The sequence below is a fragment of the Acanthopagrus latus genome, chromosome 23 (genome assembly GCF_904848185.1).
Source record: "Acanthopagrus latus isolate v.2019 chromosome 23, fAcaLat1.1, whole genome shotgun sequence".
In the NCBI taxonomy this organism is placed as follows: Eukaryota; Metazoa; Chordata; class Actinopteri; order Spariformes; family Sparidae; genus Acanthopagrus; species Acanthopagrus latus.
The window spans coordinates 16,169,087-16,192,390 of NC_051061.1; the positions used below are offsets into that span (position 1 = coordinate 16,169,087).

At 44.0% G+C, this 23,304-nt stretch overlaps 1 protein-coding gene across 1 annotated transcript in view; it reads right to left on the minus strand.

Moving 5' to 3' along the window:
- Positions 1-14,106: 14,106 nt before the first annotated feature.
- The window catches only part of ngfra (nerve growth factor receptor a (TNFR superfamily, member 16)), a 32,104-nt gene continuing 22,906 nt past the window's right edge, over positions 14,107-23,304 (minus strand). Inside the window, exon 6 of the mRNA XM_037090092.1 lies at positions 14,107-18,441. Within this exon, the coding sequence (XP_036945987.1) occupies positions 18,389-18,441 (53 nt within the window). The 3' untranslated portion in view covers positions 14,107-18,388. The remainder of the gene's footprint in view (positions 18,442-23,304) is intronic.

Sequence of the window (23,304 nt, forward strand, 5' to 3'; positions counted from 1 at the left end):
AATGACAGAAGAATGCATAAAGTGCATTAATGGGTTCGGATGAAAGCGTCTGTACAGCGCCGAGCGCCCTATTTCTGTCTGTAATGAGTTCGATGATGGCAAAGTTGGGAATGTTAGTTATGTAAACTGGCCTCGCTCAGCTGTTGATATTACTGCGGGTCTGTAATTAGGATGGTGCCGACATTTGATTTGTGAAAGTAAAAGGTCACAGAGAATTCAGAATAATAACTTTGAAACTATCGAAAGTCAAAGCCAGAGCTACAAACGACATGCACGCACGAAAACTTGGCTGTAATATTCAGGGCTTCTCTCTGACGTTTTCCTGCGACATCCATCCTCTTACATGCAGGTGTGCACCATATTCTGCGGTTCAATAGTTTCTGTATACAGCTGTCGTCACAGCTGATGTATTCTGTAGCTTGCAGACAGCATATGCTCCATCCTCTGACATCGTCGATCAACTCCTGTGAACCAAACATTATCCACGTCGGGAGGGAACTGCACTACTTTCAGGTTTAGATAAGAGTGTGGATGCTAGACAGCTCTGACCATAGACTGCTCTGACCAACTATTTTACTTCATCTTTCTCACAGCTGTTGGCTTTAAAAAAATATCTTATGGAGACCAGAAGCCGAACAAAGTTGGTCCAACAATAAAATAGTTTTATGCTGCAAAAGTTGTTTGAGTTTTGTCCCTCGAGGCTGTTTTTTCCGTCTGAAACATGTGAGGGTGGGCAAGAAATCCCAACTCTGCTTGTGCAGCTCAAAATCACATAGTCAAGACAGCTTAAAGGAGACATATTAGGCTCATTTTCAGGTTCATGATTTTTTATTACTAGAATATGTTTACATGCTTTAGTGCTCATAAAAACACATCAGTTTCCTCTTACTGTTCAGTGCTGCAGCTCTGTATTCGCACCTGTGTCTGAAGCCTGTCTCTTTAAGGCCTGGAACACACAGTCTGCTCTGATTGGTCAGATCTCACACGCCTGACCCAGCACCGAGCAGCTTTGCTAGATCAAATCTGACATGCCCAGCTAGCCACTCAGCATAAACTATGCAAATGTTTAACATGGTGACGTAGTGTGATATCACAGAGTCTCTGAATTAAAGGTTTGGACTGCTGATGAGGCGTTCGGGAACAGTGTTTTCTGTGGGAAAGTGGAGCATCTGTGGTTTTATGTGGATAAAACATTTAAGAAAAGAATAAAACTTACTAGGGCTCCTTTAAGTCAACAAAAATGTAGTTTTTATGTATTTTAATCAGAGCTGAAGGAAATTTCTCATATGTATGTCCTCTGTCAACCCTCTTTACTCATTAATCCAAATTTAAATGTAATTACTTTGCCGATGCTGATATCGCATGATTTCACTCAGGGCCTGGCTCCGTGTGACCCCGATGAACTTGGTTGAAATAAATTCCTGTGGCACACAATGTTGTTGTCAGTTTCAGACTCTCTGCCAATAACGCCAGCACCATAAAGCTAACAAGTGCTCATTTAGTTACTCTCCTCACAGCACTTAGTGCAATAATGCAGTTTTAATGACTCTGCCAGCGCAACTTAACTGTATATGTGTCGGGCTGTGAACAAGACCTCTGGGTATTTTGGCATATTTACTGTTACGTAGGAGAGCTGCCCTCTCCCCTCCATTAATCAGACGCAGACACAGGGTTTGTCCAGTCGTCCTGCTCCCATGCCATCACCAAATGCTGTGTGTGTCCTGGCACTGTGGCCAAAGAGAAAGTTTCTCTGCTGAGTGCCGCTGAGAGAGAAGGAGTGTGAGACCGGAGAGGCAGGGAGGGGAGGAACGCTGGAGTCTAATATAACACAATTTAGTCAGAGCACTTCCATAAAGATGGTGAGTGGATCCACGTGGGCTGACTAACGACAAACGCAGCTGCATCTGCAAATTTGTCCAAGCTCAGTAGAAAATGATTGTCTGTCAGTTGGCGCTCCTCAGGTCGGGATCCTCTGGAGGTGCCCCCTTAGCTTACAGATCCTCTGTTTTTCTTTTTCAGAGGAAGAAAAACACTGCGTCTATTCACCGTCATTTTCAGATGACATTTGGCATCTGCATGCCAATAGCCAAGTAATATATTCAACCAGCGTCTGAGGCGCCGCTTCGAGATGGAAAACAGGTTTTTCCAAGGAAAGTGTGGTGAGATGTTTTTGTGGGGCAGCATACAGCCGGAGTCATCAGCTGTATTTGTCCAAGGGCCGGGATTTGAGCAAACACTGTGGAGGGTGAACTTAAAGAAAAAAAAGAAATATTTACTTAGTCCAGACTTTTTTTTTTCTTTTTTACAAAGTTCATGCTTTGTTTATTATTGTAAATCCATGTGAACAGACTCCTTAAAAACATGGGCTATTCATGATAACTGACAGTCAGGCCAGTTGGACATCACTATGTTTGACACTGTTGCTAACCTCGTGTCATGTCTTGAGGCTTTTAGTGCTTCTTAAGGGCTGGTCAGGGTTGTTGGATAGATCATACACAAGCCTCTCCTTGGAAAGTGGGGCTCATGTCCCGAGTGTGACCAAGAGTCAAGACTGGATTATTGTGGTGTCTTCTGCTCTGTTTCCCTCTTGTTCTCCTGCGCTCCTCACCAGCCTGATGTTCCCTCCACACCTGTCTTGCATCTGTCTTGTAAGCCCAGCCCTGCTCCGCCTGTTCCCCCACCAGTCTGCTTTCCCTACATACCAGCCCTGCATCTCCTCCAGTAGCCCCGCTCTGTTCCTAGTGTTTTTCCAACCTATCAGCTCCATCCCTGATCATCGTGTTTTCCCACTCTCCGCCTCACTCCACCTGCGCCTCATCCCCTCATTAGTTCAGTGTCTATTTATGTCCAGCCTGATCCCGCTGTTGTGTTTTTTCAGTCCTGACATTGTGTTTCCCTGATCCTGTCATGTTTGCCTGTTCCTGCCGTTAATCCTGAATAAACTTGACACTTTGATATTCCTGCCTGCCACCTTGTGCAACCGGGTCCACCCCCTCTGCTCCAGCATGACAGTAATAGAAGGAAAGCATGAATACATATGTATGTATTTGTCAGCTGGATTTATTTTCAAAGTCTGGCCGCATTTGTTGCTAGCTGCACTGCAGAGCCATTCACATGAAAAAAACTGATGCCACAGCAGTACGGAGAGCACCGTATTTGACCGGTGATGAAACCTGGACTACCCAAAAACTTGTCCTCTGGATCCTAGGAGGCGAGCAAAACAAACTGTGGAGAAGAAGAGCGTGGTCCAATTCTGGGTAGACTATGAGTTGAAAACCATTTGGCGCCTTGCCAGGGGTTGGCGAGCTAATTAACGATCACTTTCCCAATGGACTGGACCTCCTCTTTCACTAGTGAGCAACATTAGACTCAAACATTTTGTTAATTCATTAATACTCTGCAGGCCGTCAGTTGACGTATGGATTATGAATGTGTTATGACACAAAACTCAACTGGTAAGTTTACCAGTGCTTCACAGTTTACTGGTACGGTTACAAATAAACGCGATGACATCATGCCATTTGGAAACCATTAGCTTTCCATCTGTAAAGGAGCGTTTATGTTTAAGAGGGCCTCTAACGAGTGACAAACTTTAACACAGCATTGTGACTTAACAGATGTTCACCGACTCCGTTTATAAATCAACCTGCTCATGCACAGCCAGTACGCTAGAATGAAACCCGCTCCACCATATCGCTGCTTCATTAGTTCCCAGGGCCGCAACAACACAAGCTTTTTCTGATCATACCGGGCGGTTCGGGGAGTTTCTGCAGTTTAAAACGAGAGGGTGGTCAGTCGGGGGTCTTTAGTTTCACACCCTGGTTTTTCTGCTCCAGGGGGGCCTGAGGGGAAACGGAGAGCTAGCGGAGCCGTTCAGGGATCCAGTAACGTTTTAGGAAAACACGCTCTAAAAAAAATGGATGGGAACACTAACTCCTCAGGACAGATGTGTTGATAAGCCCTCACAAGGAAAGGCTTCAGCGTGGTGCTGTGAGAGGCAAGAGGCAACAGTGGAGGGAAGAGAAAGTGTCTAAAAAAGAACAAATACAAGAGAAAGATGGGGATTGTTAAAAAAAAAAATCTCTTGTTTTTTTGCAGCTCAGTCATATTCTTTTTCCGACTCTCCCTTCTAAATTAGCAGCTGTCAGACCTCCTCGCTCTGTGGCGCTGATTGATGACCTCATCTGGGAGTTAACATGACACACTCTGTGTCAACCTCTCTGCCTGGCGCGCTCTTGTTCTGTATTGTCAATACCTCGAACCGTTCGCGACTTTGCCGCCAAACGCCGCTTACTGTTACCTGATCTCTCGAAACCTCGACCTTCTGTCACGCAGCATGTGGTGACCAGACGCAGGCGCTTAATCCTTCAGGCCACGAGAGCGGGTTATAAATACTGTCAGATGCAAGAAGTCCCGCATTTGACCGAGGAGACTTCAGCGAGGGAGAGGCAGTCCCGTTGCTTCGCGGCACACCCACACCCTCAAGGTGTTGATGAAGCTGCAGAGCTCTGATTGATGACTGCACGTTCTCAACCGCCGCTCTGGGTTTTTCCTCTACAGCATGTGGGTGTCCTCTGAGTGCAACTTCTCATTTCCTGCAAAGACACACGGGTGATGAGCACGGAGGAGTTTTCCTTCCTGTAAAAAGACTTTCCACTGAGTCTTGAGACAGTTTTCATCTCATCTTTGTAGTGTCTACTTTCTCCCCCCGTAATGGATCCTTCAGCCTCTCTTTGCTTTTTTAATCACCACTTTATCTCTCATTTAGAAAGAGTCAGCAGCCAGAGATTGGTCAGCGGAGGATTCTAGTGGGAAAATAAAGCTTATTTTATGGCAATATGTTGACGTGCCAGGCGCGCCGTGAGATCCGGCATTGTTTCAGGGCAGCTTTTTCTGAACAATAAAAAGCCACTGTGGTCGGCGTGTGGTTCATCACGGGAGGAGTAATTATCCATTAGACGTGTCAGATGTATTGGAGGCTCTCTGGATGGTCAGATAAAATGCATGGCTGGGATATTTTGGTTTTTGTAATGACAGGTGATAAGCTCTCACACATGACTGAAGAGAGGTAGCAGCACCTCAGCTTTCTCCCAGAGCAGTTTCTTATTAATTATACATGAGCTAAGTATGTCATATGTCTCTCAATTCTGCTATATATATGTTCATATGGTTGCATCAAAACAAACACATCTCACCAAACTATTAATTCTAGTTTTTACAAGCTGTTGTGATTTTCATTCCCATCATCACACTTTGCTCATACTCTTATACTCTAATACATTTTCTCTACAGCTGCTTAACTCAACTTGTGTTTTGTTTAGTTTTTTCCCTGTATTACAACTTTCCACGCGTTCCTGTTTAGCCGAACAGCAGCAGGAGGAGCTGCTCCTTTACCAGTAAATGAACAAAGCCACAAATATGGGCGACACACAGTCTTCTCTCATATTTTTCTCAACTACATGTGGATACATGTCATTTGTTTCAGAAATGCAACTGGAAAGCAGTTGCAGAGATCTGTGGGAACGAAGAGACACACACAGACTCGCAATTCAAACGTTTTTACGGCTGTTCCTGAAAGAGCAAGTGGAGGAAAGAATTATAAGCAATTAACCACTTCTATTGGCTATTTCCTAAAGAGTGCAACACCACTGTCATAAATACAAATCCAAGGTCTGTAACAGTTTGTCAGATCTGATGTACAAACAAAACCCATTACATCATAATAATGTTATGCTTTGAAAAGTTACATAAAGACGAAACACACAGCAGGACTGACAAACATTAATCCTCAAAGGAACAGTTCACCCAAAAATGTACATTCAGTCATTACTCACCCCCACGCGGATGGAAAGTTTCATAGTCCATCACATTTCTGGAGCTTTGCAGCAAAACAGCGTTGGAGCATTCTCCTAAACAGCTGAAGTAGATGGGAAACAATCTACGAAACCCACAAAATGGCTCCCAACAGGCTAATTCGGCATAATCCAAGTGTCTTGAAGCCTCAAAAGACATGATTTACATCGGCTAGGCATGGTCAAGCTTGTGCACCCACTTGCTCAGCTTGGAGGATGTAAGTAATGGCTTCATGAGCAGTTTGGGATCTAGATCTCCATAGACTCTGCTCCTCTTCATTCCGGTGATACAGTGTGTGTGTGTCAATAGTTCTTAAATATATTTACACTCAAAACCACACACCTGTCACATGGTGGTGCTGAGCGTGAGTCAGGTGATCACCCAGGGGTGATCTGCTCTGGAAAGCATGGGTATGTGGTGGATCAAACATCAGGAAAAACCTTCTAATGCCAGATTTCAACGAAAGCTTAAAAAAAGTTTAATCATCATCGACTGCAGAGGAAAACATCAGATGATCTCCAAAGTTGGATTCATCCTCTGGGGACCATAAATGCCTGAACACCACTTCATGGCAATCCATCCAGTAGCTGCATACATAAATGACACCACTCCTAGATACATTTAGCAAATCAGCTAAACAAACTGTTGGATAGTTGGATGAATGAGGGTTATAAGATGAGAAAAGGTGCAAGAAATCAAAAAAGAATAGCCTTGCTCTTCGGTCCTGATCCAAAATTACATCAGGCTTATTAATTCCTTTCCTTTTTATCCGCCAATGCAGATTTTTATAGAAAGCCGGCTATGTTTGGCTTTCAGGTGTTAGAACTAGGTTGAGAAAGGCAAGTCGCCCCAGGCCGTCTCCTCTTCTGTGTCTTTATAAACGATGACTTCTCCAAATAGAATTTATTCACAGAAGAGCAAAGAGAAATGGGAATAATTCCGTTCACTGTGCGACGACCTCACTTTATTGTCCCGGTGTAATAGCTTCTGCCCTAACACATGCAGGAGATAATGCGTTATCATAAAAAGACTGATTTCCAGGTCCATCTGCTTGGTCCGAGCTGTGCTGCAGTCTGCTTACTGTCACCCGTACAGCCAGCTTTCTTGGTGCAGATGCAGCCAGACGTGCTGTGGGATCCCCCGAGGAGGAGGAGGCTCCCCGCTGGCTGCCATCTATCTTTTTAATCTTAAAATTCATCGCCTTCCTTCTCCCTTATCATGCGCTCTCCTGCATATATACAACGCCTTAGTCATCAGAAACACTCCAGGTGCTGACTTGCCCACACATCCTCTTTACACACCTAGCGAGTGAGCAAACACACAGGGGATCCCACCGATTCAGTTCTCGAGCGCGCCATTGGTTGTTCAGTATTCATGTGGCGTAGAGCCAGAGGCGTCTGGGCGATGCAGTCAACCCAGCGAAGAAACACAACATCCCTGAATGTATCGTTGTTGACAGGAAGAGGGTCCGTTACAAGGTGAGAAACGGCGAAGTAATTAGGAGGAACTGGTTGTTAAATGCGCTTGGCTGGAAAGTCAGAGTGCGTTTGTCCCCCTGTCGGCGCTTGATTGGTGACGAGGAAGTTTCGCTTCATGTAACTGATATCAACAATGCGCTGAAGCTCAGCGCAGCATAATGATGTCAGATCACTTTACCTTGCCCTGTTTTTCTGTGTATCAACAGGAACGTAAAAAAGCCGGTGTGACGCCTCTGATCAGCCCCAGTGCCCCGAGGTAGTTCACTCATCGTCGGCCATCAACCACGTCTGCCAAGTCTGGTCGATACGACCGTCTGTGCGCCGGTCGTTACGGCGGCGGAGAGGCTTAATTTGTCCGTGCAAGTGCTTTGACTGCATGTTTGCGTGTGCATGTGTGTGTCAGGATGAAAAGCGAAGATGATTAGAGAAGGAGAAATCGTTCCCTGTCTCGGAGTCAAAGGACAGACGAGAAGGTGTGCCGCTCAAAAAATAAACACAGTCTGTGTGTTTTGTAGGATCATTTCAGTCTGCTTTCTATTAAAAGGCAAGTTCTGAACACATGAAACAAACGTGGCAAGAACTCATATCAGAGAACGCCAGTGGAAAAAAAAAACTAATCATTCACAAATTTTTACTGTTGGCAGTAAGTGGTCTGCAGACCTTTACAGATGTGGTGGTTTCATGTTTCATTTTGCCTCCAGTGGGTGTCACAGATAAACATATGGTGTAGCTGTTGTGGTTTGGTTGAATGCTGCTCCATATCAAAGAAAGAGTTATAGGGTAGATTCATCATCTGTTGGGTGTATACAGTAAGTCAGCTCATGTTTATTTGAATTGCTCAGTGTTACATAAAATGTCTTGGGCGTTTCAGGCTCACAACCCGGCCCAAACCGAGGGAGACAGCGAACACAACTGAATTACAAAATGCAACAAAAATGTAATTGCAGTCCAACAATAGGATTAATATAATAAGCCCGATGCTCTGAATCCAATTTTAAGAGCTGCTAGTACAATAAGTCAAAGGAACAGCTCCACTGACTTGGGTCAAATGAAAAAGTCGCAGCTGCTGGTGCTGAGTTGTTGCATGAAGCTTTAGCACATTAGCTACAGGTTACGTTGCTATTTTTAAATGTTTAAACCGTCTGACTGTTCAAGTTTTATGTGCGTCATGAGCTGCTATGAAAGCGACAGAATGAAGGCAATGTATAAAGAGCCAGTAATGGGCCATGGGTCTTATAGAAACTTGTGGCAGTGTTTGGCAGTACAGAAACACATTTCTTGACTAAGCTTAGGATGACAATTTAGCTTTAGAATTCAAAATATTTCTACGAATAACTGTTATTTGGTCTGTAAGTGCAATGACAATGATAATGGGATATGTCATGAAAACCGAAATATAACGAGAGAAAGGCTTCTCAAACTGTAATTGCTGGAAAAGTTAGGACTGGTTTCAGCCTGAAAACAGACATGACCAGACGAACGGCGATTTAAATAACTGATGATTCAGTTGTACTTCTGAAATATGATAGGACACAGCCGTGAGTTTAGGTATTGCTTTCAAAAAAATCTATTTTTCTTTCTCTAACTTTTGAGAAGCAGTGAAGACATTCTTCTGTAAAGAGGCCCTGGTTAACATCCCAAATGTGACAGTGTCAGAAGTATTTTTCTAGTCTACTTTTTGTCCATGAAAAAAAAACCCTAGTACCTTATTAAATACTACTATGATGAAAATTATTCTTTGAAATGTAAATTTACAAAATGATGCCATCATCCAAAAAGGCGACTGTCTATATTTGTAACCCTTGCTGCAGAGTATGCTGTTTGTTGTACCCACACTGTGTTTCCTTCAGTCGTGAGTTTCCCTTTGAAATTCAGTGTCACTTTCTGCCTTGTTTGCAGCCAACAATGCAGTCCTCTAAATGTGAAAATACAAATTGTTCTGGACGTGAAGTGGAGGGTGCCAACATTCCATTTCTTCCGTCTCGGAGAGGCTGAACCGAGGAAAGAAAAAATAAAATCTCGCTCGGCCCTAAAATAATTCATCTCCATCCTGATGCGAGGCGACAGTCAAGTTATAGATGTGGGCAAACTGAATCCCGTCGAGTCTCACTCTAACGTTTCATTAGTCAACTATGTTGTCCGCACTGCTTTATAGGGAAAAGCAGGAAATAACCGGGCTAAACCATATCCATGCATGGAATTCCATTGTGTTGCTGCGTCGGCACAGAACGTAGGCATTCTGGGGTTTTTTATTGTATCTAATTATAGAGGGAAAGAAAAGTTTATTTAAGAAGTGATTAGTGTGGTTCATTACCTGTCATCAAAGGAATGAGCTGACTTTATGTTTACCTTTTGCTTCTGCGGAGGTGTAAATAGTCAAAAGGGGTTTGTATACATGTGGATGTGATTTATGAATTTGTACGGAGCGTAAGACGAATGTGGTTCTGTGCGATACCTGGAGGGTCGTATTTCTAGACAGAGACAAAACACTTCTTTTTTTTTTTTTTTAACTTTTGTTTCCAGCTGACGCGCCTCAGAAGTCCCCCCGGCAACAAGTGCGGCGTGATAAATTCAAATCTGACTGATGAGGGTTGTGCTTGACCCACCGGCGTGAGGTGTTAGAGGAGAGAGGCTCCCGCAGCTGGCCACCATCACTCGCAACTCTATCGCTCCACATTTTCCAGCTCCAGCTTTGTCTTTTACATCTCTTCTTCGTCTGTCTTGACGCGTTAAGCCAAGTGAGCTGGGACAGGGTGGTCCCCCTCCTTCTTACGTGGGATACAGGCGGATGGGAGAGGCCGGCCAGGGGGGGGCGGGATGCTGCTGCTGTGCCGGATGGTTTCCTCATGTGCCCCACTCATGATCCGGAGCTGGCAGCCTGATTTCTCACCCTGCAGGGACCTGTGTCAAACCTCTGATAAACTAGATATACAAACATGGAAAACAAGATTGAGAACCTGATAGAAATGCCTCCCCGCTAAGTTTGTTCTGCAGATGAGTGCGCCGTGTTTATTTTGAATCCTTGTGCGCCTTGTATATTTACCCGTCGGGCGTTTCGGCGTCACAACAAAGAGTTTGGCAATTTGGAGCAAATTGAAAGACCTTCGCGGAGCCCTTCTCGCTCCGTTTTCCAAAAATATCCTCCCCCCAGGACGTCCGCCCACGTTGCGCACAGACGATGCGGTCGCAGTCCAACATTGTCAGTGCAGATGTGTTTCGGCGGTTTTGAGAGTTCTGATTGCTCTGCAACCTGCTGCTCCGAGTCTACCGAGAGAAGTTGGAGGTGTGACATGTAGTGTTTTACGTTAGCACAATGAGAGCCACATTGGCCATAAATCCCGGTGCTTCCTGTCTCCTCCCTGTTGTCGCTTGGGTAATTCTGAAAGAGGGAAAGCCAGGATAAGTTATGAATTAATAACGGCCCCGCATTCATCCAGGTACTGTAAGACTAGACGGCATGACGCTGACGATATGCAGCTGTAGTATTCCAACCAGGGTGAGGTCGGGATGTTTAAAAGAATACCTCATTGAAAACCTGTCTTTTGGAGGAGCAAGTATTCTGTGTAGGCAAAGAAGAGATTACATCCAAGAGAAAGAAGGGGAGAAAAGGTTGTCAACGCGTATAAACCTGTCCGTAGATATTTCTGAAACCATTGCTGCAGCACAATCCACAACGTAGCTCGCTTGAAGAAAGTACTGCCAAGACAATACCCCATCAATTAGCTCTTCGTTGGCATTGCGTTTAATCATTTTAATGCAAGTTTTTTCAATTCAGCATTATTTATATGGCATTATTATGTAGATATCTTCCCAGAAGTGCCTCACAGAGCAAATAAAAGCCAGCACGGATAACAATAAAAGAAAGGAAAAACAAAATATAGACAACAAAATGTATAATTTTATGAGACCTTAGAATAACAACAGTAAAACAATAAATACAAGTCAATAAAACATGTAAAAACAAATAGAAATAATGGTTCAAAAGGGTTTTTTACAAACCAGTGATGGAAGCCCACAACCCACCGACATGGAGTCAATCCACAGTCAGCCTGATGGGATTTGATACTTTTTGTTAAATGTGGTTTTCATTTCATGTCATATTTTGTGCAACAAGTAAATGACAAAATGAGCCTTTTGTCATCATTGCAAAAAATGTCAGTATGATTTTCACCACTGTGGTCGGAGTTTGGTTTTGTCAGGGAACAAATGCTGCTCTGGCTGAGGTTTGGAACAGATCGGAGTCGCAGTTAGAAACAAACCAACATCGATTATTTTGCAAATACTAATGGATCATTTTTTTGTCAGAGAACATAAGAACTGGGGATTTATCTGAGGGATCGGATGTGTTGAGGTCACGACAGAATGACTTAATTTGACTGTTTCACTTGGTGGAAATGATTTGAGTTTACGGTGTTTTTGAAAAATAAGAACAAAAATACAGAAAATAACATTTTTTCACTGTATTGCTAGTTAAGATGAAAGACTGTATTTGCAAGAGAACATTTTAACAAGATGGTTTAAAAGTTGTTATTTATGGACCATTATTTCTTTATAAATGTTTGCATCCTCGACAGGATGAGGGTACAGTCCTGTTTGCTGAATTCAGTATATTGTTTGGAGAAGCAAAACCTTCTAATTTGAGGATCAGGGATGTCAAAGTCAGACACTTTGTAAAAAAAAAAAAACACAAATGGTTTTGTTTTAACAGCATTATCTTCCTTAGATTTAGGGCATTTATCAGACACTTTTTGTCCAAAGCAACTTATAGTAATTCATACATACATACACCGATGGTGGTGGCTGCCATGCAAGATGACGACGAGCACATCAGGAGCAGTTTGGAGTTCAGTATCTTGCCCAAGGACACTTCGACATGCAGACCAGGGGAATCGAAACAGAAATCTTCTGATAACAAGAGGCTGGCTCTAACCCCTGAGCCACAGCCGCCCTGCACAACCAGAAAAGAGTCAAGTGAACATAAACATTGTGATCTCAGCCTGTTGAACAGTGACTGATGATGTGGTTTTCATGTGCAAGACCGTCTCTTTTTTCGCTTTGGTGTAAGCCCAGTACATCTGCCATCCCCTATATAGAGATAAGCCCAAAAATCCTTTCAAGGCAACATTCAGACCGGCGGATATTTGACACTTGAAAGACCAAAAAAAATAAAAAATTACTTTCTGCACTCAAAGAAAAGACAAAACATAAGAAATGGTCAAATGAAGGCAGCCAAACAAAAACGCCTTCAGTGAGTGAAGACACTTAGTTTTAAAGTGAAACACTTATTTTACAGATTTTTACTAAATTATTACCATCAAACACCTTCAATAAAGTTTACAGAGAAACACTGTTATTTCACAGACAATTATAAGAACGTGCAGCTCGTGTTTTACAGCTTTGTGGTCTGTTATTGTTTTTCTGTCTTCAGGCTGTAAAACGATCACACACCTTGTAAATTTCCCCTCGGCAGGTGCTGGTGGAGGCTGTCAGCCCTCTTAGCCATATTTTGATTAGCCCCAATGTCTCAGTGATCTGAATGCAGCGACGATTTATTGATTTTTAAAACTAGTAATAAAAGTGACTGTGAACAAAGGATTTCATTCTCCCACAGCTGAAGGTGACCGTGTGCGCGTCTTCACGAGTCGAGTCGGTGACGTCGTCGCGTTGGCGTTTTATCACCCGCAGCATGTTTCAGTATATATCTTTTGCTTTTTCCCTACAGTGGGCACGTCTGTTCCCTTTAATCTTAAGATTTTCCCTTTTTTCCTGCCATTTCAGCTGACTTGCAGTCTTGATTAATCTTGACGTCGTTTGATTAGTGTCTCCATATAAGTGCTCCCTGCTGATCAAATTAAAATTCTGCAGTCTATCTGTCAACCCCATCTCAGCCCGGGTTTGCTGCATCGAGGCCGTCATATCGAAACCAGACAGGGAGGGAGAACGTCGTAAAAGAAAACACTCCATACTGCTGGTTTTGTTTTGCTCTTCCAGACAAACCTGCTTGCGAGATCAGCCGAGTAAAAACTGAAGTGCTGCTGTTGAAACTGGTGGAGTTTTTTATCTGTGACTTTCCTCCTCTCACTGTCCTTTATGCTTCTGAGGAGTCATCTCTGACACGTAGCAGGAAGGGAAAAAAAACCCAGTTGGACCCCAGAATGTTTAAGTGGTGATAAGACTGCAGGGAACCACACTGTAGGTCCGGCTGACGCACACATATGGTCCTGCTTTTCAAGTGTGGTTTGGCTGCTGGTCTGCCACTCCATACTTTCTGGTTGTGCAGCATTTTATTTTCATTTGCTCGAGGTAATTTTCACAAATGCTCTTGGGTGTTTTGTAAAGGGTGGGTGGGGGGGACCAAATGCCTGTCTGTCTGTGTAGAAACGTCCGCAGAGAGTCTGGGATATACAGTCAACTTTAGGAATAATTTGACCATCTTAAAATGTTTCTTTATCAGAGCAAACGCCCGCTGATGTTTCCCAAACCCTCTTCTGATGTCAAAAAAATGCTGAGTATTGGATCAGATAATCGGTCAGGTTGTTACAATTGAGTGACTACTTGAACTTTGAGTAATATTTCTATAGTTGACTTACACACTTTATATTTTCACACAGTATCTTTACTTTTACTCAAGCGTGACTTCTGGGTACGTTTAACAACACCGTGCAACTCCCCCCCCGCCCCCCAAAGATGGGGGAACTACTCCTTTAAGACATTCAACCTCAGAGTTATCTGTGCGCGTCAAAGACAAACCGGACACACGATGCAATGACATCTCTGTTTATTGTGTTATAGATGCTCATTTCGTTTGCACACATTTTTTTTTTCCTTTTTTTGTGTAATTTTTTGTATCTTGTATCAACTCTAAGAAATTCACATTTACACAATGCATTTTACATTAGTAGGTAAGTACAGGTGACATTCAGCATTTTTTCCCCCCGGGGAGCAGGTCCTGATCTGTTTGTGTCACATTTGTAATGACATCGCAGACCCACTGATTCCACGTGATGGCGCATTACGTGTCCCGTCGTCCTCTGAAATGGAGGTACACGATGAAACTTGCTGTACATGCAAAACCTCTGCACAGTAGAGCTGATCTCTGTTGTCTTATAGCATATGTGAGTCTTTTGGAGTAGAAGTCTTGGGTGACGTGTGTGTCCGTAATGCTACATGACCTTATTAGTTGCCCGTATTTATAGCATGTTAGCGTACAGGATGTGATCACTACTGGCAACCTATTGGTACTGCCAGTCTCTCTATATCGGCGCCAGGTTTATACAGTTTGCTTGAGTCTCCGAGTTCATCTACAGCTCTGACGTCTGGTTACTAAAAACCTTCATTTGCACTCAACATATCAAAGAAATGCACAAGAAAATCATAACATAAGTGGAAAAAAAACAGCAAAAAAATAGAGTCAAACTTCTGAACTCAAAGACACCTGACACTGTACACAGGCACTTGAACTGTGGTACACTCTTTGAGTGCATTCGTATCTAATAAGTGCTACAAAATAACATATCAGTTAGAAAAAATACTGCTTCCAAAAGTGTAACACCATTCGTAATACAAACCAACAGGGAAAGACAAAAAAAAAAACAGTTTACAGCAACAGAATGCAGGCGAATGTAATCCTTATCCTTGAATGTGTCTTGCATATTTCTGTTTGTATTCGGGTTGTACATTCTTACGTTGTGTGTGTGTGTGTGTGTGTGTGTGTGTCACCGCTCACACTGTGAGAGGAAGAGAATAAGTCGGTTCAGGGTAGATGAGCGCGCTGCTGGAGGGCTGATTGGGCCTCGGGGGAGGAGAGAGAGTGTCGAGGGAGTTTTTCTTTTTTTTAATAGTACAATCAACACTCTGGTCACTCATACTGTAGCAGCGTCCGCTTTAATGTGTCTGCCACAGCCAGGATCTGGATGATTCATGCCGGCTCTCTATATAGAGGAGTGAATCATACACTGTCGCTCAGTGTGTGTGTGTGTGTGTGTGTGTGTGTGTGTGGTCACATGTCCACATCACGCTTTTTTTTTGTTTTTGTCTCTATTGATACAATATGAATCAAGCGTGAGGAGAGCAGGAAGTTTAATTGTCTTGAGATGTTTGCGACCGTGTGACCGATCCACGCAGCATCACACAGTATAAAACGACTCAGTTTCTATCAATTCTTATCAATCTGCTGCTCACTAAACTCACACTCAAACCAACTCTGCCGACAAGTTAACACGTCTTGTTAATCATTTAATGTATCAGGTCCTTGCTTTCTCTCCAAGAGTTGCATGAGAAGATTGACACCACTTGTCTGGTGTTGAGAGTCCAACCTGTAAAAGCCATAACATGTCGTGTTTTACACTTAGATCATACGTATCACGAAGTATGTCTAAGGTCACATTGATGCAGACGAACCGTTTCTTAAAATACATCTACAGAGCTTGTAGCAGGACGTAGAATACTCTCTTTTCCTTAAAAGCATTTTTATGATTGTAAATTAAAAATGATTGTTTTGTCAACTCTCTCCTGACAAGGAGTCTTGGTAGTTGCCAGTTTGTGGATGAAAAAACATAAAATGGTTCGACTACAGTATGTGCCCAGGACAAGTATTCTACCCAAACATCAGCTAAGCCACACTGACGTTAGCTAGCATGACTAACTTTAACATTAGATAGCTGCCATTAGCAACATTAATGCTAGCTACCATTGGCAACATTAGTGCTAGCCATCTTGAGCAGCATTTATGTAAGTTACCGTTAGCAACGCTAATGTTGGCTACTGCAAGCTAGCTAGTGGAAGTGCGACAAACTGGCAACCACTTGAGAGGTTTGATCGTTAACACCAATAACACCTTTAAATCATGGCTTTTACGGTGCAGATAGGACAGAGCCAGGCTAGCTGTTTCCCCCATTCTCCTAATCAGTCTTTAAGCTAAGCTAAGCTAACAAGCTGCTGGTGGTAGCTCTTTATCTACCGCATAGACATGAGAGTGGTATCCATCTTCTCATCTTTGTCTCTGCAGGAAAGTGATGAGCGTATTTCCGAAAATGTCAAACTACTGTATATCCCAAAATCCATCACTGTCTTATTCACATTTTAGCGAGCTAGTATGCACATCAACCCGTATCCTTCTACTTTTTTTCTTTTCTTGAACATGCACCTGTCTACTCTATCATACAACTACAGACTGTTCACAGAAATCCACTACAGATCTCTTGGTAACTTTTTTAGTCAGACCACAACAAGAGGGACCCTGAGAAAGTGCGTGCCCCTGTAGGAAGGAAAACTAAAGCAGTGCAGACAAGCTCAGTTCCGGTATACATCTTTTACTCTATATCTATGTCGACCGCTCTTACTCTTAAAGCAGCGGGGGGGCCAACGTCAAGTGTTTTTTTTTAAAAGGTGCCACCCAGGCTTTTTTCCACTAAGTGCTTTCATATCACCGTGGTGATATAGTAAATGTCAGCGGACCTCGGGCTTGGATGCGGGGTCTGTAATGTCACGTTGAGGCCTCAGAGAGAGCCGTGTCGCCCCTCCTTTGTCCGCAGCGTTAATCCTGATGAGAGGTGGCTGAGCCGAGCGGAGCAGAGGGTAAATGAAGCTGAAACCCTGAGGTAATTACTACCTGCCAGTCAGGACGTCTCTCTAATGGGCCTCGTGTTGGCGTGAGCGCCGCCGCTGCGGATGCATTAGCGCCTCAACCCTGTTTATCAGACCCGATCAGGCAGACGCAGCTACATGTAAGACTGTGAGATGGGAATGTGGGGGGGTGGTGAGGGAGCAAGTCGAGGATAGCTCGCCTCCGAGGGGTGTCCCAATTTTCCACCCGGTTAAGTGTGAAGAAATGACAGATGGGATTCCTTTTACACGCATTTGTTCAGTGCCAAAAAATTCATTTCAGCATCCGTTTTAATGAGAAGCCCTGTACAGTGGGTCACTCGAGATGTCACAGCTTCTGGTTTCTTGGTCCCCCCACCCCCCGCAGTGAGTCAGCAGAGCTCACGGTCCGGAGATGTTTCCCTCACGTTGTGCATCTCGAGGACCGTGGAGCCACCCTGCTGAATCAGCCGTGTAACGCAAGCCTCAGAAATGAAAGTAATGCACGACAAACAGTAGACAAACATTCAGGGTGTGTTGCTTTATAAGCATGAAATTACTGAAACGCAATCCCCTGGAGGGAGCCGGAACGGGGGGGTAGATAGAGAGAGTGCCGGCAATTGACCTTTCTTTCCAAATATGAGTCAGTCGGTGCAGCCCAATTTTCCAAACAATGGCGCAAACATCCAACAAGACAACATGCCATGAAATGCGTCTCCGGTTAATGATAAAAGAACAAGAAAACTTCAGATGGGAGTTGGGAGTGACTCACGGCTCCCCCGCTGCTTTTTGTATCACTGACGACGACGGGGGTCTAATAGAGTGAATCCTACGGAGAGAGAGAGAGAGAGAGACACGGAGGATTATCTGAGAGTGGGAACGCCATGGAGGAAAGATGTGAGAGGAGGAAAGGTCCCTTCAATGCACGAGGAGATAATGGAGAGCCTCTCTGCCTATTTACCTCTCAGGCACACAACGTTTCGTGGCTAGTGATGGTGGAACAGGAGGAGAAAATGGAAAAGCTTGGGGCAAAAAAAGGGGGGCAGAGGATACTAAGCTGGCAGTTAGTGAGAATTATGTCAATGTTAAATACTGGAATAGTCTGTTAATACGAGATGCACTGGCATATATCTGTGATTATGTATCTGCAGTGACATCGGTACAGGATAGTGGTTGATATTGCCGTAGAGGTCGTGTCCAGGCACACGGATAGATAGAGTTGGACTCCATGTGCAGGGATGAAGAGTCGGAACTGTGGCCCAAAGGTGCTGAGAGGTCCGCACAAGTCAAGTCTTTTGCTCTGTGGCCACTTCACAAATGAATCAGAGTCAGTTTTACATTCCCATGTAGGCCTCCCCCACCACCCTCTCCCTCCCCCCAGCGCTTTCTCTTTATTTTTGGTCCACCATTTCCAAGTCTCCGCTCTCTTTCTCCCTGTCTTCAGCTCTGACGCCTCCTCTTCGTCCTCCTCTTCCTCAGACTTCGGGGGGAGGCGTGTCGGGCTGGGGGCCGCCATCGACCCTCACTACTGCAGACAGAAAAGTAGAAAAGGAATAAGTCAAGACGAAAGGTGATTCCTGGCTGATATTTAAATCAGACATGGTTCATTTTTTAACCTTTCTCATATTCACAAAGTAAGAGGAGGAAAATCCTGTGATTAAGGTGAATCCTTTCTCATTCATGGGCCAGGGTTTTTTATTTAAATCCCCTCCCTGTCTGCCGAAACGCTTGCATACTGTAAGCCCTCCTGCATGGAAAAAAAAAACTCTAAAAGCCCCTGATAATCGCACTTCTCCCTGCAGGGGGCCCTGTGGTGTCACTCACTCATCCCGAACCTGTTAAACTGGAGTCATTAGCCGGATGAGGATGGGAGACAAATACTCTCTTTTCCCACAAACCTCTTAACCTGCTGTCAATTGTGGGAAGCCATGGTGATGCCTCGGGAATGCAGAGGCGTTCCTGAGAGGACCTCCGAGTCCGGTGGGTGTATTCTCGCCTTTATAAATGCATCCTTGTGCCAGGGAAGTGTCGTACAAGAGGGTTTATTTTAAAGCTTCAAAAGAGGGGGGATTCTTTTGTCTGCCTATAGCGTCATCCCCTCCCTCTGTTTTCACTCCCTTTCCTTTCTGAAAACTAATAATTCTCAACATATTTCAGCGCTATAAGATACACTTGGACGGCCATGCCGTGCCTCTCTGTTCACGGCTTCTATCCGCATTGATTCTGTCCAGTGACGGCCGAAATGCGTGGCACTCTTCTCTCTTCCTTCCTGTTTAAACAGACACTCTACAGGCATCATCAGTGACAATGAGCAGGGAGACATTGATGATGGCCAGTGCAAAGCCATCTGTAAAGCAGACACATACGCACACTCACACACACACACACACACACACAGTGGCTCGCACCTACACTTCTACCTCAGTGTGGCTGGCTCCGAACTGGCATCACAGCTCATTTTTGGAGGCAGTGTTCGATAATGACGGCCACATGGCTGTCCGATGTTTTATAGAGTCTAACCTCATTCCAGGAATCAATACAAGCTGTCTTTCGGCGAAACCAGTTTTCAATCTTTTCTGAAATGTGAACTCTCAATCTTGGCAAAACCTTGTATGACCGGTCCGCCGTCTTTCTTTAATCAGCACCACATACAGGCAATCCTGATTGGACCCTTAGATGTGATAAAGCATTAGAAATGTGGGGAAATCTGAGACAGCTTCACAGTAATCAAAAGAACTCCCAGGAAAACATTGAGACTGTTTCACTAATTTGAAACAAATATTACTTGTTTCCATGTTGCTGGCTGAACTGATGTCTCTCTGAGGGCAGTGGTTCACTGCATAACTTATTTTAGTAGTTTTTCATTTGAATCTCCAGTTTCATGAACCTCTTGTTAGTCATTATACCCCTGGGCAGAGACACGTAAAAGCCCCTTCAGTACAGTCAGTTTGCGCCTTTTCAGGCATGTTTGATGCTTTAGGAACGCGCTATTCTATCAAATGGAACAGCTGGTCAAAGCTGGGTAGTTCTAAAGGAGAGAGTCGGGTTCAGAGCCAGATCTTCAGGAGGAATAAACACCCAGTCACACCAGACTGCACTTATTCGACACTGTTTATCGACGAGGAGGAGAGCTCAGTGATTACTTTTTGGATTTATCTTGATTTCCCCTTTATAAACCTGAGTGTAGCAGCGCTCCACAGAAGTCACCTTCGACATGATATTACAGGGAGGAGAGGGGGATAATGAAGAAAGAGCACTCAGATGAGTGCTGAATTCAGTTAGAGGTTGACCTCAATTCAAACACTCACACATGCACCCTCGGCGTGTCATGTTGCTTGCAAGCTAGTGCAGTAAAGTAGTCTGACCGTCTGGGGCAAATGATACGGCATCAGATTGTTTATTTTCATGGTTCTTCAGATTTCGTGGAAATATTTGTTTTGTTGTTTGCCAGATTTTTTTTGTTTTATACTCTCCATATTTCTTGTCACGAAGCTCTATGAGTGCCTTGAGCCTTAAAAAAAGTGTGTGTGCACCGAATACCGGTTCAAAAGAAGAATAATTCATCACCTGGTAAACTGATATTGCCCGTGACTAATGCTGCAGTCATCGAATGATGGTGGGAATACTTCCACATAGACAAGTTTAATTGAGACTCCCTCATGTGGGAGAATGACAACACATTATGAGTCATCCATTTCGCTGTTATTGAATGTGCATCACGTTGTTACTGTAACTTGCTGCAGGATTTTGTTACACACTCAAAGTTGTGCCGTTCAGCTGCTGCAGTTCCCCCGGGCTCTCACGCAGAATCACAAACATTCGGCAGAACTACGCTGCGACCCCTCGATAGTTGTTGAGTAATTGCTGCAATAAAGGGCTTATTTTTATCATTATTTCCCTCTGGCTTTCAGTTGAAGGTCTACCAGTCTACTGATTGTACTCTTTAATCTGTTGAATATCAATTCGCCGACTGCTGCACGAATTGCAATTGTTCTTCTGGACCAGCGTTTCGCCTTGACGCCACTTTGTGCGGACTGTGAGGTCAAACACAGGGCAGAGATGCACGAATAGGCGATGTGAGAGAGGGCTTTAGAGTTTTGTTAAATTTTTAAACACATGATTCAGAGGACGGGAGATTGTGTGTGTGTGTGGGGGGGGGCAGGGAGGGGTGCCACACAGATGGTCGTTTCCTTTTAATGGAGATGAGCAGAACGAAACGAGGCCGAGCATCCCTCACATAGCAGCTCTCGCTCCTCACCGGTGACTCATGCAGGGAATACCTTCTTCTGATTGTTGTCAGTCAAAACACGGGACATTTTCATTGCTCTATTTCCCCCTTTAAAGGCTTATTTGACTTCTTTTGACTGGAGGTGTTCCCATTATTTCAGCCGCCAGTAAAATATGGTTCACTGGAAAGAGGAAACCCCCTGCGATTATCGTGGATTTATGGCGCATATTCTCGCCCTCTCGTGTATTTTAACAAACCCAGTAGGTTGTGGAGGACCCAGCCGCCCCCAGCACGAGAGCTCTTGCTCGCCTTTTTTAATGGCTTCCGCACCCGCAGACAGCACTAATGCCAATTAGCAGGTGCTAAACGCCGATGCCGGATCGGGTTTTGAAAGGCAGCTCGAGCGGGCCTGGGTCCCATCTCGTAACACCTGCTAATGAGCCAATCAGTTAAAGAGGCGACGGGGTTAGCGGGACAGCCATCTTCTCAATGAACCAATGCCGAGGCATTCCTCCAAAAGAAATTCCTTCTTTTCTTCAACGTGCAGCAGGCTTTGCATTTGTTGAGTGGAAGAATGGAAGGGACTCCGACAAAACACAAAAACAAAATGAGCTTTTTCCCAAGCCTCATTAGAATGTAATGGCTATCCCAGAGAAGACACAGTGGTGGGGGATTGTTTCTTGAGGGAGGATTAATCAGCTGTTTGGTTTGTTAGCTCATTACTCTCCCTGTATAACCATTTTTAAGGCCTATTTGCGATAATGCTGAGAAGAAAACGTATGAGATCCTTAGAGAGAAAAAGTCGGGGGGGGCATGAATGACTGAATGTGTAACAAGATCATGACTGAACTCGAGACGTCTTCTGCAGGTAAAAAGCTTCTCCGCTTTATGAGTATAGATCGGGTGAGAATGCTGGTTTCATCTCTTTAATGTGAGTGCTATTTGAGTATAAAGGGAAGGCAGACTGCTCCACAGAGGTCACATCTCATTCCTGCAGCACTTCCCTCTATTTTTTTTTCCCAAACCGTTTAAAGGTTATCCTGTTTTTGCAGCCACTTTGCGCAGGTTCCACGCGGTGTGCAACGAGACACGTTTTTGTACCCGGCTCCGAGTTAAAGCCTCAGATCACATCGGGACATTTTGAGAGTTGAAAGTCGTAAGACGGTTGACCAGTCCTGTTAAGATAACAGCATGTTGATCAAACTAACAGGTATTCTCTTTGTTGCAGCTTACTCCTCTGTGCTGTAGACCTCGTCTGTTGTCTAGAAAACTGAGTCAGTCCCACTCACGTATTCTGGGATCATAAATACTTAATAGAGCATCAAATTTGTATTAATCCGTGGCTAAAAAGAGTCCCCAAGAAACGGACTATTTCCTCTGGTTTGAGTTACATTTGCAAAAAAACCATGCTCAGTATTTTTGAGAAGCTATGTAGCATTTTTTTTTAAAAGACCCAACTAAATATTTCTCACCCATTTTAAAAGACTTGTTTCCTCAGTTGGCTCCAGTGAACTTAGAGTTCAGTTTCAAAACATACCTGTTATTATTAATTACAAGAGAAGGGGGAATGTGCTAACTACTGTACACGCTGCCCAGTCACGGACTCAACACTCCTTAGAGCACCAGACTGAAAGGAGTAAATTAAGCTCCTGGTAAATTGCTTTATAATAGATCAGTAGAGTGCGTAATGTTGTCGTTATCTCTCCAAGCCAGATATGATCTACTGAGTTAATCTCACAAGAACCTTTTAGGTTTTCGTCCAGCTTGCAAGTCCACACATGTAAGTCGTTCCAGCAGACGTTCATTTGAAATACTTCATGTGTCAAACTGAGACAAATATAGATGGAGGAGTAGTAAGAGTAGTAAAGGCAAAGATAGATCAATCAGATGCAGTTACAGACTTTGCTTATACAACACAAGTCTTTGATGTGCTGTAAAATAAGAAACTGTGTCATGTGTCTGTCAGCACTGAATAGTCCATCCTCATTCTGATGCTATTCCTAAACATTTGTGATCAGGAGGCATATAGCCGAACTAAAACATGAAGCATTGAATCAAATCTATATATCAACATGCCTCACAGTCCTGCTGCTGCTGCAGGGCCTCAAAATCAATATTTTCTACAGTCCTGGAGTCTAATACATCATCAGTGCATATAAGATT